This window comes from Hakea prostrata, chromosome 1 (assembly GCF_041222555.1).
Source record: "Hakea prostrata isolate BN-2017 chromosome 1, UWA_Hpros_2, whole genome shotgun sequence".
NCBI classification, from domain to species: Eukaryota; Viridiplantae; Streptophyta; class Magnoliopsida; order Proteales; family Proteaceae; genus Hakea; species Hakea prostrata.
The window spans coordinates 22,015,104-22,028,710 of NC_142600.1; the positions used below are offsets into that span (position 1 = coordinate 22,015,104).

At 37.1% G+C, this 13,607-nt stretch overlaps 1 protein-coding gene across 1 annotated transcript; it reads right to left on the bottom strand.

The window, feature by feature from the left end:
- Nucleotides 1-362: 362 nt before the first annotated feature.
- On the bottom strand, nucleotides 363-2,680 carry LOC149028261 (protein LIGHT-DEPENDENT SHORT HYPOCOTYLS 3-like). The gene is made up of 2 exons (XM_089148057.1): nucleotides 2,176-2,680; nucleotides 363-1,909 (listed from the first exon to the last, which is right to left on the bottom strand). Exon 2 carries the CDS (start codon nucleotides 1,879-1,881, stop codon nucleotides 1,336-1,338), a length of 546 nt encoding a protein of 181 aa, XP_089004183.1. The 5' UTR covers nucleotides 1,882-1,909; nucleotides 2,176-2,680; the 3' UTR covers nucleotides 363-1,335.
- Nucleotides 2,681-13,607: the final 10,927 nt, after the last annotated feature.

Sequence of the window (13,607 nt, forward strand, 5' to 3'; positions counted from 1 at the left end):
TGCATGGGAATCTATTAGAAGAAAAAGAACTATGTAAAGTGATCCATGAAGGAATAACAAGAGGAGAGACCTACTCCAGGGTGTTTTCTAGCTAGAAATAGAATGCACTTGGTCTAAAACCTGTTCAATTGGATAAATAGTAGACCCAGAAAACCATAAACCCATAGAGACAATAGAATATACAAAAGCCATTCTGTTAGAAATTACCTGCTTTATCTGTTTTTATGGAGTTAATGCAAATGTTACTAATTCACTTCTTCAATACTTCCTCTTCTTTCAGACACTTCTAAGGGTGAGGTGACCCCCAGCCCTCCTCCAAGTGATTGAACGAAATTTTGCTGCTACCCAAGTTCCAGGACCTTTCCTAGTATTTAAGCTTGCTGACAAAGAAACGGAATGTTGAAGTGTATTCTGCGAAATACAAGAATTTAGGAGGATATTTATGAACAAGGGAAAAGTGGATTATTTCAATTCTTGGGCTAAAAGTGCAGCATACTTTTTCTTATTTGGTCAATGAGATGATATGAGAACCGAGAAAGAAGATTGAGGTTAAAAAGCAATAAATGCAGAAGACCCTGATCAGTAATTAGAATAAAAATATATACTTATATGGGCAACGACTGTCAGGCATTTATAGCAACTCCTTCCCCTTCCATTGAAATTTAAATGACAACAAACAAACAAACAGCTTCATAGGAGTCATGACATCACCATGCCCTATTGGCCCCAAGGAGCTTTGAAGGTTTCATGTCTGCATCATATCCATTATATCAAGAACAAGAAGCAATAGGTAAGACAAGCGTAAAAGACAGAAGTGAAGATTCATAGCACTAATTAAGATGCTTCAGACCTTTGAATGCCTCATACCAACAAGTATTCACATTGGCATGTCAGTTGGACGTGCGTAATGTCTTCCTCCTCAGAAGTGAATTTTCTTTTCTTTACCAGTTAAAAGTTCAATAAGAAACAGTAGAGCTTATGTTTATATAACCACCAAGAAAGCTACTACACAGTTCTACTTTGGTTACTACTACTGCACTAGTCATACTACTACGGCTGTTGTTGCACAATGAGAGATTTCAAGGGAACTCGAAAATTCAAACATAAGCTTCAGTGCAAGTAATAGGGAAGACAAAGGAGTTCATGTTGAACCACGTCCATATAGACATTTAACAAATTTACCCATATGAAATAAAGGATGATGGAAAAGATACCAATGTTGCCAAAGTAACAAGCACAGCTTTGTAGATCTAAAGATTGCAGAATTCTCCTTCCCAACAAATCATCATCACGTAATTTTCTTTATTAAGATTAAGGCCGCCATTACGAGCTTGTTTATGGATGTGGCAATTGAGGGGGCTGCTGCGGTGGACGCTTCCTCTTCTTCTTCTCGTAGCTAATCCCTCTTGCCTTGGCCTGTAACTCACGAACCTCCCTTAAATAAAGCCTAACAGCTCTAGCACCAAATGGGTTTGCTTCTGGCTTGCCACCATGCTCTTCGAAGGCAGCTCTAAGGCGACCGATGAGTGCATCTAGGCTTCCCCAGGCTTGCCGGAGAGGACATGGACATGGCGCAGGAGGGTTTGGATGGCCGAAGAAAGGGCAGATTTGGGTGTGAACTTTGGTCTTACCGAATTGGTCGAGGTACCTGAGGAATTCAAGAACATGGGCACCACTGCACCGGGAGAGTGAGAGTGGAGGCCTGTGGTTTCTTAGGTATTGACCGAAGGTGTTCCAGTCTCTACGCTTCTGGTTCTCGTATCGGCTGGGGGAGACTGGAGTTGTAGATGAAGAAGATATTGCAGCTGAACCGTTGGTTGTGTTGTTGCTATTTGTGTTCTCGGAGTTGGAACTCTCTGCTGTTGCTGGAACTGCATCCATGGAATTCTGATCTTGCCCTTCTTGGGACCTGCAGCAGAAATTCATATGAAACTCCATGAAAATACACTTTCACACAGCAATTTACTCTTGAGTTCTCTTCTTGTTTCAATCTTTAGGGTTCTGTTTTCGTTTTCATGGTTTCTCTCAGGATAAACTACCGTTTCGCAAAGACCCAACTGAAGAAAGGGTTTTATTCTGGCAAGTGGGGATCACAGACATGCGAAGGACCCCCCAACCAAAAAAAAAAAAAAAAAAAAGAAGAAACAAAGATCAGAGAGAAAGAGGAACACAAACCAGATAAAGAAGCAGCTGTAGAGATCAGAAGCAAGTTTTTATACTCCTTGCAGCTGTCTTTTGCAGATGGCACTGTTGATAAAGACTGCAAACCTCAGAGAAAAATTGGATTAGAGAGATTCTAGCTTTACATGGTAACCATTTTAGCTATGGGAAGAGGGGAGGAAGAGAGTGAGAAAAAGAGATGGGGAAGAGAATTCTGGTGTTCGGGATATGATCGGGAGTGATGGGATTAACAGCAATTAAAATGAAAGGATTCCACTCTTTTTCTTTTCTTCTTTGGGTTTGCGTTTGTTTGAGCAATACTAGAAACCTTTGAAAGGCGGTGATGCTGGTGGGCTTGTTACTGAAAATGTTTTCTGAGCTTAATACATAGATGGATAACCTTTCTAAAAGAAGAGAAGAATACAGCTTTCATTTTTCTGATGATGGGTGTATGGTGTGAATACAGATGAGAGAGAGAGAGAGAGAGAGAGAGAGAGAAAGGAGGGTGTTTTGCTTTGTGGTAATAGTGGCAAGTGGTGGGAACCCGTTTCTGGAGAGGCTAGGGCTTTTGTGCGATTGGAAAGAGGTAACAGGAGGTTGAGGTGATGGAGACAGTAAAAAGTTAGTATGGAGTTTGGGGGGGTGAAAAGAATAGGAGGGAATAACATCATTTTGTTTCTTCACCCCTTCTTGAGTGAATGATAATAAAAACTTTCTTTAGTGATCCATGGCAATGAACCTTTTCTTTCTGTCTTATTCTATTCTTCTCCTCCCCATCTTCCTTTTCTTGTTTTTCCTTTTTCAATTATTTCTTCGGATAAAATACTCTTTTGAGTATCTCTTTCATGTTGATCTACTTTCTCCAACATGATGTCTTCATACACTACCGGACACTTAACCCTCTAAAATGTGGTTCCTCTTATATTATTAATTAGAACCAAATGAACAGACATGTTGATTACCTTATGCAGATCTCTACTGTTTGAAGGAATTTTGAAACCTTAACATGCCGACCAGCAGAGATCTGTTCACAAAGGGTCATTTCTAGTCAAACATGTCAAAGGAAAGTCAAATGGCCTAAAATTTTAACTTCCTCTTAGCAGGCCTCCTTTCAGGACACATCCTCCAATCCATCTCAATGCATTATCCCTCTGCTTCCCACCCACCCCTTGAGCATCACTATTCTCCCCATCATCTGGGTTTGATCCATGCTCCTTCCTTCCAGCAGCCATGTACATTTTAAGAATATTATCAATTAAACCAACAAAGTTGAAATCCAACCCCAACAGCATTTTATTTCCACAACAAAGTTCGAACACCAGGCTTCGCACGTGGGGAAACACTTCCCCATATATTAGAGCGATAAATATCAAGGAATAACAAATAAAAATGAAAATAAGTGACAAACACAAAGATGTAATGTGGCCTACATACTAATGCAATGTGTCGGCCGGGGGCAAAGGTAAAGGGCCTCCCCCAAAAAAAACGGGGGGGTTTTGATAACAATCTCTCAAAACAATCAAACTACATACTAATGCAAACCTCACCCAAACCAAAAAAACCGGGGAAAGGGGGGGGAAAAAGGGGCATAAAGACACACGTTAAACCTTGGTCTTCAATCTCTCTTCTTCTTCTTCTTCTTCTTCTTTTTTGGTACAAAGGCGCTTTGTATATATAGGGATAAGGATATTACATATGCCGCCGGTAGGGATAAGGATATTACATATGCCGCCGGTAGGAGTTGAACCCATGACCTCTCCACTGAGAAGTCAGGTTCCTAACCATCCTACTACTCCTCCATTGGCAATGATCGCACCCGAAATAACTCAGTACATGATTATCTTCTTAAAATGAAAATTGTTGCTGGTCAATTAGCTGCTATAGGCAATAGTGTTATAGATGAGGATCATTATTTATATGCTTTGAATGGCCTTGGGATTGACTATGTTGCCTTTGTTACATCTTTATCTACGCATGAGAATCTTGTTTCTTTTAATGAGTAAAGTGGAACGTTGTTAACTCAAGAAATTAGACTAAAAGATGAAACTCCCATTGTTGATTTCCCATCCACCGCAAACATGGCTGTTGGGACTCATTCTATTGCCCCTAGGCCTATTCAGCCTTCATTCAATGCACCTAGAGGCTGATCTAATGGTCATGGAAGATCTGGCTGTAGAAGGCCCTTTCAAAATCAGCCAACTTATCATGGTTCTAGCAAGGAATATCTAATCCCCCTCATGGATCTCAGACCATGTCTTACACTAAGTTTTGCCAAATTTGTATTGGCGAGGTCATAGAGCTTTGGACTGTCGTTAGTGCTTCAATCATGCTTTTAGAGTGGCTCTAATCATTCCATTTCTGCAAAAAAATTTGCATATGCATCCTCTGTGGTTTAAGATTAAACTTCATATCCTGACTCGGGTGTAACCCATCACATGACCTCTGAGTTTGACTCTCTTCGTGCTACACAACTATATCAGGGTGGTGATCAGGTTACGATAGCTAATGGCACGTCCTTACCCATTGCACATGCTAGGAATATTCCCCTCTCTCAGTCTAGTTCGTTTGTTCTTTGCAATGTTTTACATGTGTTATTATTAAGAAGAATTTGCTTTTAGCTTCGCAATTTACTAAAGACAACAATGTTGTCTTTGAATTTCACCCTGACGTCTGTTATGTGAAGGATCAAATCATGGGGAAGTGTCTTTTGCAGGGCAACATTAGTAATGGCCTTTACTAGTTCAATCAACCAACAAGAGGACCTTGATTATAATAACACCTTCAGCCCTATGGTGACTTCACAACCATTTGGCTAGTTCTATATCTGGCTATCTTGAGGTCTTGGCCCATTCTTCAATTGGATGTTTAGAATGCTTTCTTGTGTGGGCTCTTAGAAGAAACAATATTCATGAAGCAACCTCCAGGGTTGGTTGATCCTCATCGCCCTCATCATGTTTATAGGTTACATCGATCTCTCTATGGATTCAAGGAGGCCCCATGCGCATGGTTTGACATGGTCAGTAATTTTCTTCTAGAATATGGTTTTCAAGGTTCCAAAACTGAAATTTCTCTTTTCATCTATACAGGGGCAAATGAGACAATTTACATTCTCATTTATGTCGATGACATAATTTTGACTAGTAGTAATGAGGGTTTCTTATCTGATTTCTGAAAAGCATTGGGTCTACATTTGTAATTAAGGACATGAGCACGCTTCACTTTTTCTTGGGTATATCTGTTCATCAGAATCCTGATATGGTTTGCACCTTAGCCAATCTTAGAACATCTCTAATCTTTCAAGGCAAATATGGTTAACTGTAAGCCAGTTCAGACTCCTATATCTACATCCAACCATCCAAGTAAGTTCACAAGTGAACCTCTTCATGTTCCTAGTCTATATCGAAGCATTATGGGTGTCCTTCAATTTTCAACCCTTACTCGACTAGACATCCAATTTGCATTCAATAAGGTCTTTCAGTTCATGCACAGTCCCACTAGTGATCATTGGTCTACTGTCAAAAGAATTTTACGGTATCTCAAAGGCACTATTAAGAAAGGGTTGCTAATCCACAAATGCTCAAATGTAAAATTATTCTCCTTTTATGATGCAGATTAGGCTGGCAACCCAAATGATCACAAGTCCATTGAAAGGTATGCTATTTTATTGGGCGGAAATTTGATCTCATGGAGTTCCCTTAAGCAGGCTGCTATGGCCCGATCCAACACTAAATCTGAATACAAAGCCCTAGCTAATGCGGCCATTGAGGTAACCAGGCTTCAGTATTTACTCAAGGAGTTAAGGCAACCATAAATCCAGACTTCCAAGCTAAACATGTGGAAATTGATATCACTTTGTTTGGGACAAGGTCTCTAAGTGCCACCTTGAAGTTCGCTTCATCTCCAACAAGGATCAGCTGGCAGATATTTTCACCAAACCACTAGCCCATTAATGGTTCTGTTTTCTCATAAGCAATCTCAACGTCTCAGATCTACCGTTGAGCTTGAGGGGGCATGTAAGCAACCCAAATCGCAGCCCTAATAGAGTCCAACAAGAATTCATATACAGAAAATCAAAGGAGTCCAGCTTGAGATATGTTACTTCATGCGCAAATCTTCAGAGTGATTTAGTTCAATATGGAAGTAACTCCAACTAACCCTATCCTCAATCTCAGAGTTTGATCTCATGTAAACAATCTCACCCATCGACTTCTTCAGAGATCCTTATCCAAGGCAGCTTAGATGCAAAGAGTTATAACATTGTAGGAAACTCAAAAGCATCTCTATAAATATCATGTATTCTTTACTTTTGAAATAATATAGAAAAGCAGCACACCATCACCATCGTGGATGTATGTCGTTCATCACAACCAAACCATGTTAAACCCCTGGTTTTCAATCTTTCTTCTTCTTCTTCTTTTCTTCACATAAAATAAAGATTCTTAACATGTTGAAGGAGGTCAATCTTTAATAACTTCACCAACACCAAGCTTCCCAAAGATGCCAAGCAAATTGCTACCGGTGTTAATTTTAAACCATACATGCTACGCTGGCATCAAAATACTTCCCTTATATTTGTATTTTGGCCTACCCAAGAATTTCTTGAAATTCCATCTTTGATAAAACCCCTTCGAGCCAAATGAAATACAGTAGCAGGGTCAAACCTGTACAAAAAGCATATTTAAGGCCCAAAAGATTTGATTTTAAATTGAGGCAATCACTTGCTCAACGAGTGAAAATTCTCAGAAGAAAAAAAAATGAAGGACTCTCCTGCTTAAGGCAAAAGTCACATTTCTAGCTAAGGTAACATACGTTACAGATTATGTATAATTGAATAGTTTGCCACTTAGACTGCCCATACATCAAGATCATTCAGTATATAATGTTTTAACGCGTTGCAATATAAAGAAACCCTGATCACTAAAAGTACAAATTAAAATCTACCAAAAAAATATATACAAATTAAAACTACCCCCTATATAAACTGACTACAAAAAATTTTGGGTTACCAATAATGATGAAAAGTGAACAGTACTTATTCTTGGATTAGACTAAATAAATAGTCCTTCTCCATTAACAATTCTCACTTAATCAACCTAACCTAGTTACCTAGAGAAAACTTTCATATTTTAATTAATTAATTAAGGGCATAAGTCTAGTTCCTTGGTTCCTGTTCTTCAATGTCATACTCCAAAAGCTATTGGATGATTTCAATCACCACAGCATCTGTTATTGGTAGATGATATTCAAATGAAATATTAATTTGTGGCCCAGCAAGTTCTAGTGGGTTCTTCTGTTGGAATAACATGAGTGGCAGGAAATGTTAGTCTTTTGGATAAAAGAAGTGACCCCCTTGCTTGGATGCTCTCATCAATAGTAAACTTTGTGATTCAGCAGCAAAGCAATGTATTATATTCTGGTCTTTAAATAAAGGAACTTCATCTAATATATATTTAAGTCATAGATAAATAAGTTACTGTACGTACATATTTTATATATATATAAAGCCAAAGATCGATGATTATAATAAATGCTGCTCCACTGTCTTGTTACTTCCAAACATATCTCGTTGGTTTTGAATGATTGCTTCAAACACAACTGAGCAATAACCAATCCACTTCTCACTGGAAACTGGTTGGAAGAAGATGTATAATTGCTTGAAAAAGGAGTAGGCATGCATGGTCGTAGTTTCCATATCCTTTTAAGCTAACCATGTTTCTTTCTTCTTAAGCATACAAGTAGGTAGCTGACATCTCATTCTTTATCTTGGACAAAGATTTTATATTGTTGTCGCGTAGGTGAATTGAGAAAATATAATTTAATTTGCATTGTTATTATGTGATTCATTTTCTTATTCTCAAAAAATTTGATGAAAGGAACTATATTTGTCACATAGTATATTTAATAATTCAATCATATATGATAGAGTCATCAAAGATTTGATTATACCTGTAACTTTAAAAATTCCAAGTGAAAATGAAAAGAACTATTTATGATATTCTTTTTCAAACAACATTGATTAGAAAGAAGAAAAATAAATCACAGTTGTTTGTAAAAGATAATGGAGTACTATGTTGGCTATCTGATTAAATCTTTCTACCTAATAATTAGCACATATAAATAAATAAATAAATAACTACTACTAAAAATAGTCTATTAACTCTAGAGCAATATAGTAAGAGGGTTAGGATTATCTATCTACAGATTGTGCTCCCCTCACATTTCTTCACCACATATTTAGAAGTGTGGTACGTCCATCTCTAGGTCATCTTGTCAGTGCTCAGAGGTGGATCATCTTTCTAATTAAATGGTGAAGAGATGTGAGGGACGATAAAAATAAATACATAGCAGTACAGCATGAGAGAATGACTCCTGGATTATTTGAATTTGATGGCTTCAACGGCAGAGGGCAGCAATTTGATATCTACTAGTTGACTAAAGAAGGAAAAGTTGCAAGCAACATTGGATTATTTGTGCGATGAGGAAGAGGCAGATTGCAACCAAATCCAACCTAATAGAATGGGTTTGGTAATGATCATCACGAAAACTTCCCTAAAATTTCACTGATATTAGTAGGGTATATGACTCTGGTAAAATCTAATAATAATAATAAATAAATAAATAAAATGTCTACATAGAGTAAATTAATCTTTAGAAAATTCCAACCATTGGACGTAATTTTTCGCGTGACGTTCCAAGAAAATGCACCATTGTGCATAGCAGATGATCTATTTCCTATAAGGGGAGATCGTAGAGTACGTGTTACATGTGATGTGTCATAGTTATAATCCTGGTTCCGACTAAGCCCCTTCTCACTCTCGAGACCATGAGTCCTACAAGAAAGGTTAGACGCAGGCCAGCTCATATGCTGGACAACCGCCTCCGATAACTAAGTCAGACAATGAACAGATTAAGACCTCATGCAAGAGCTACACAGGGTTATGTTCAGAATGTATTGGATGCTTACTGGAGGGGTGAGTCCTTGCTTTTATAATGTATATATTACATTTTCTGTGATGTGCAGGTCTCTCGTCGAGAGCTACTATCTCTCCCTGGACTACTCTTCCTTATTGTCTGTCCCTCTCAATCATCCTTGTAGTTGACCTTCTATTTATAGCGTTCTTGCCATGTAGGTCCAGCGTAAGTGACACTCTGCTTTAGTTAGTCGGTAACTGTCCCGACCGAATGTTTGGTTCAGCCCCGGCTTAGGTCTAAAGCCGGTCGGGTAGAAAACCACCCGTATCAAGATGCTTATTCGAAAGTGAATTTTTTAACATCAACTTGGATTACTAATTCGTTATGCGAGATAATCATGTGAGCTTAACCTGCAGTATGGAGATAAAATCAAGATCTGTGACAGAATTTTCAAACAGTTTGTTCAAATGTTTTGGTACATACAAGATGATCAATCTCCATATTATATTGAGAAAATATTTAATATTTCCTGTCATTTATCTTATTCAGAAAAGCAAAACATGGTATAGCTCCCTTTCAAGTTTCAACTGTGAGAACTGAGCAGGGATTATGTTAATATGAAGGTGTTGTTAATGATGGAATTCTCACAGCAATTTCGAAACAAAGAACATGATCAGTCTTGCTCGATCTGGTAAAAGAAGCCTTTTAACTAGTATAAAAGACTATTATAGTACAACCATGGATCCACTCAATTATAAGAAATTTCCCAATTGGTTGCTGCTTGCTTGTTCTACTTCTCCAATATAGAGGAATCCCTATAATTAATTATAAGTTTAATCACTAATTAATTTGCTATTAACTGTTGCCACATGCTAAGCATGTGACGATTACTACGTGGAACACAGCCATTGCCTCACCTGCCCTTCCAATTTCTCAAAGCTGACAACTTAAATTTGAATTATCATTTTATCAATGCATTTTTTTTTCTTCTCTATGCATGCATTGTGAGTCTAAAAACCAATGACAAAGTTGGATTTAACTCAAGTTTTATAAATATATAGATCACAAGATTTTCGGCTGCTCACCTGTTGAGTTTCAATTTAGAAAAGTTAAAATGATAAAACACAAAGCTAAATTTGACATATAAAATTAAGATAAAGTGCATTATAGTAATCAAAGCTTATTAAACATATACTAAGATACATGAAAATGCACACCAAGCATGAGGTTCATGAAGGGTAGGAGATCCACATGAGAAGTGCAATAGGGTTGGGTTAGGGGTTTTTCAATACTTTGACCCTAACCCTAAATACTGTAGCTCATCAGCTACATACTCTAACATTGACACCGACCCATTTTCTATATGATAGAGCGATGTTAGACACTTAACCCTAACTTTAATCGTCAAACAATAAAACAATACATAATTGCTCTAATTTTACCAAAAATAACTTATAAAGTGGACCCTGATCATGTCATATGCCTAATAAGACCACCCTATTCCTATCCTTAATCATCCCTTCGGCCGAAATCTTGAGCTTATATTCTATTTGAACTCAAGGTAGGCTTAGGATTGATTTAGAGCATCAGGTCGAGCCAAAATTACACCCCTAGCCTTTCTCATTCCAATTTCCAAGCATGAATCGGGATTATACATACAACCATTCCTTACTCATGTTCTACACTCTATGTTAGGTGTTGAAAGAATCTTTGGAACGACTTTATTTTAGGGGCAAATTACATATAGATACCCTAGATTTTGAATCAATTATATCTATTACTCTTGGAAAAATTCAATTACAAATGCCTCCTACCGTTAAGTGTTGGGGTTAAATGATGATGTCATTAGCTAACAAATATATTAAATACCCATTGTACCCTTTTTTCCTTCTAGTTCCCTTGTAAAAGGAAAATTACATATAAACCCCCTAAATTTTGAATAAATTATATCTACTATCCTTGAAAAGAAAATCAATTACAAATGCCCATCTACTATTGTAGGTTAGTGTAATACATTATTATTTAACCTCAATACTTAATAGGAGAGGGACATTTGTAATTGATTTTTTTATGAGTAATAGATGTAATTAATTTGAAATCTAGGCGATCTATATGTAATTTTTCCTTTAAAGGACATTAGAAGAAAAAAGGGTAAAATAGATATTTAATATATTTGTTAACCGATGACATCATTATTTTAACCCCAACACTTAATAGCAAGGGGGATTTGTAATTAATTTTTTTTTTTTGAAGCTAGTAGATGTAATTGATTAAAAGTCCATGAGGTCTGTATATAATATGCCCTTATTTTAAATGCTCTTTACCTAAAAGAATCTAACATACCATTGTATTTCTTCAATCTACCTTTTCTCTAGATGGATAACTATAAGGCAATGTTCTAGCTTGGGAATCAAGAGAACCTTCAAAGGGTGGTCCATTTCTATCTTGTGGGTAGGATTGCATATGTATGACCACCAATCATATATGTGGGTTGAAACTTGAAAGGAATAATAGAAGATTCAAATGATGATATGCCTCATCTTTTATCCTTCTTTGGAGAAGGATTTCTACATAAAATCGAGACAAGCTATATAGAACTTAATAAGTAGGGTGGTTCTTGTGTCTGTCTTGCCCTTAAGGTTAGAAACGTTTATATAAGAATATTTTATCTTTTTTTCTGGTGTGATACCCGTAAGATGCAGAACCCAATAACAAGAAAAACACTATATCCTGTTGCAGCTTCTTGGTGCTAGTTAAACCACACGGCATTTTGAGACTTTGTCTCTTATCCTCATATTTGCACTGGGGTTGTAAATTTTTAGCTTATTCTAATGGAATCTATAGTGAATATTTTCCATTGATTGCTGTGAGCTCCAATAGAATATCATATATATATATATATGATCGATATATAATATAAAGACAGGAACTCATATAAACCTAATTGATATATAATTCAGTACCTATGCTAGGAGTTTGAATGGACTGATCGATATCACATGTGATATGGAAATCTGTATACAACTCAAACATAGCATGTGATAAAGTCGTAATTTAAGGAGATGGGTCGATCGATCCAAGTGCTCAAGTAGGGTAGAGTTCTCAATCAATCAGTTCAAATACCCCTTGAGATGAAAACAAAGAAGAGATCATTGGCTTGGTAAAGATGTTATTTGATCTTGGGTATTGAAGATCTATAAACAAAGTTCAGACCAGACATGAAACACTGCTGAGAGGTGGCTAGGATGTTATGATATTACCACACCACAATCTCGAAACAAAGTCTCCAACCAGATGAATTTAGCCAAGGAATCAACTAAAGCACCAACGATTGAACTCTAGCTACCACAACTAAGTCGACTAGGAGAGGCTCAACCTGTATTCTAAAGACGATGCAAAGACAATACAAGACAAATGATTAAGATGCCAATCCGATGAAAGAAACTTGTGTACTCCACAAGAATATCCCCGAACGGAATCATATCGATGAAAACAACACACCAACCTAGCTATTCGTTACACTGTTATGGTAGCCATTGCACCAAGCTCAGGTTTACGCCAATTGGGTCTCAATGTGTCAAGCAAGAGGAAATCAAAGCTAGCATGGAAGATCCAATGGATATATAAATCCTTCACTAATTACTCAATCAAAGGTAACTGGAATCAACTTAAGGTAACTAGTGTATGTTCATTATTTTTCCCTTTTCAGTACTGTACAACTCCTCATCAGTTTTTCTTTTTCTTGTTCTTGGTAAGACAACTCCTGAGTTTTGGGCCCTTCATCAAAAGGTCGTCCTATCCTAATTACAACATTGAGAGACATCAGAATCTAACAGAATAAAAATGAGATCTAAAGATTTGATTTTGTGAAAAGGAAAAAACATTATTTCCTTCCTCACTAGTAGACAATCACAGTGTGAGTTAGGAGTCCAAGATCCTCCATGCCCAACCAATTTCAATTTGTGGGTCCTAATCACGTGGATGGATCTTTTATTTATTTTGGAAGACGTGGACAGATCACTAAATGCACAAAATAGAGATGAACCAAAATTCACTACAATCAACTTTTGGGATAAAGGCCCTTTTTTTTCTCTTCACATTATTGGTGGCTCAATTGTGGTAATACCTTGACCAACCGTCACTCCCCCTCGTTGGTTCTGTACCAATTTTTCAAAAGCAAGCCGTACGGATCATGTCACAAGTAATAAATTGAATATATTATTAAACCTCGCACCAGTAAAAGTTTCCCATCTCATCTCAGGTGTCCGTACAATCTGATTATTCCATCTCTCAATCCTTTACCATGTGAAATGAAAATTTTATTATTAATGTTATTACTATTTTAAGAAAAACACAGTAATCGATTGTGGAGGGTGAAATTAGTCTAGTTCAAGGGACACTGTCCTTAGAGGAACCTCACACCAGTAAAACTTGTTGATTGATGAAAATATCTACTAAATTATTATTCTATCTCGAGGTATCAGGCAAAGGGATCCATTATCCCCTGACCTCTTCATTTTATGTGCTCATGGATT

What these genes read in the sequence shown, in the direction of transcription:
- LOC149028261 (XM_089148057.1), bottom strand. Translation starts at nt 1,881, where the DNA reads ATGGATGCAGTTCCAGCAACAGCAGAGAGTTCCAACTCCGAGAACACA.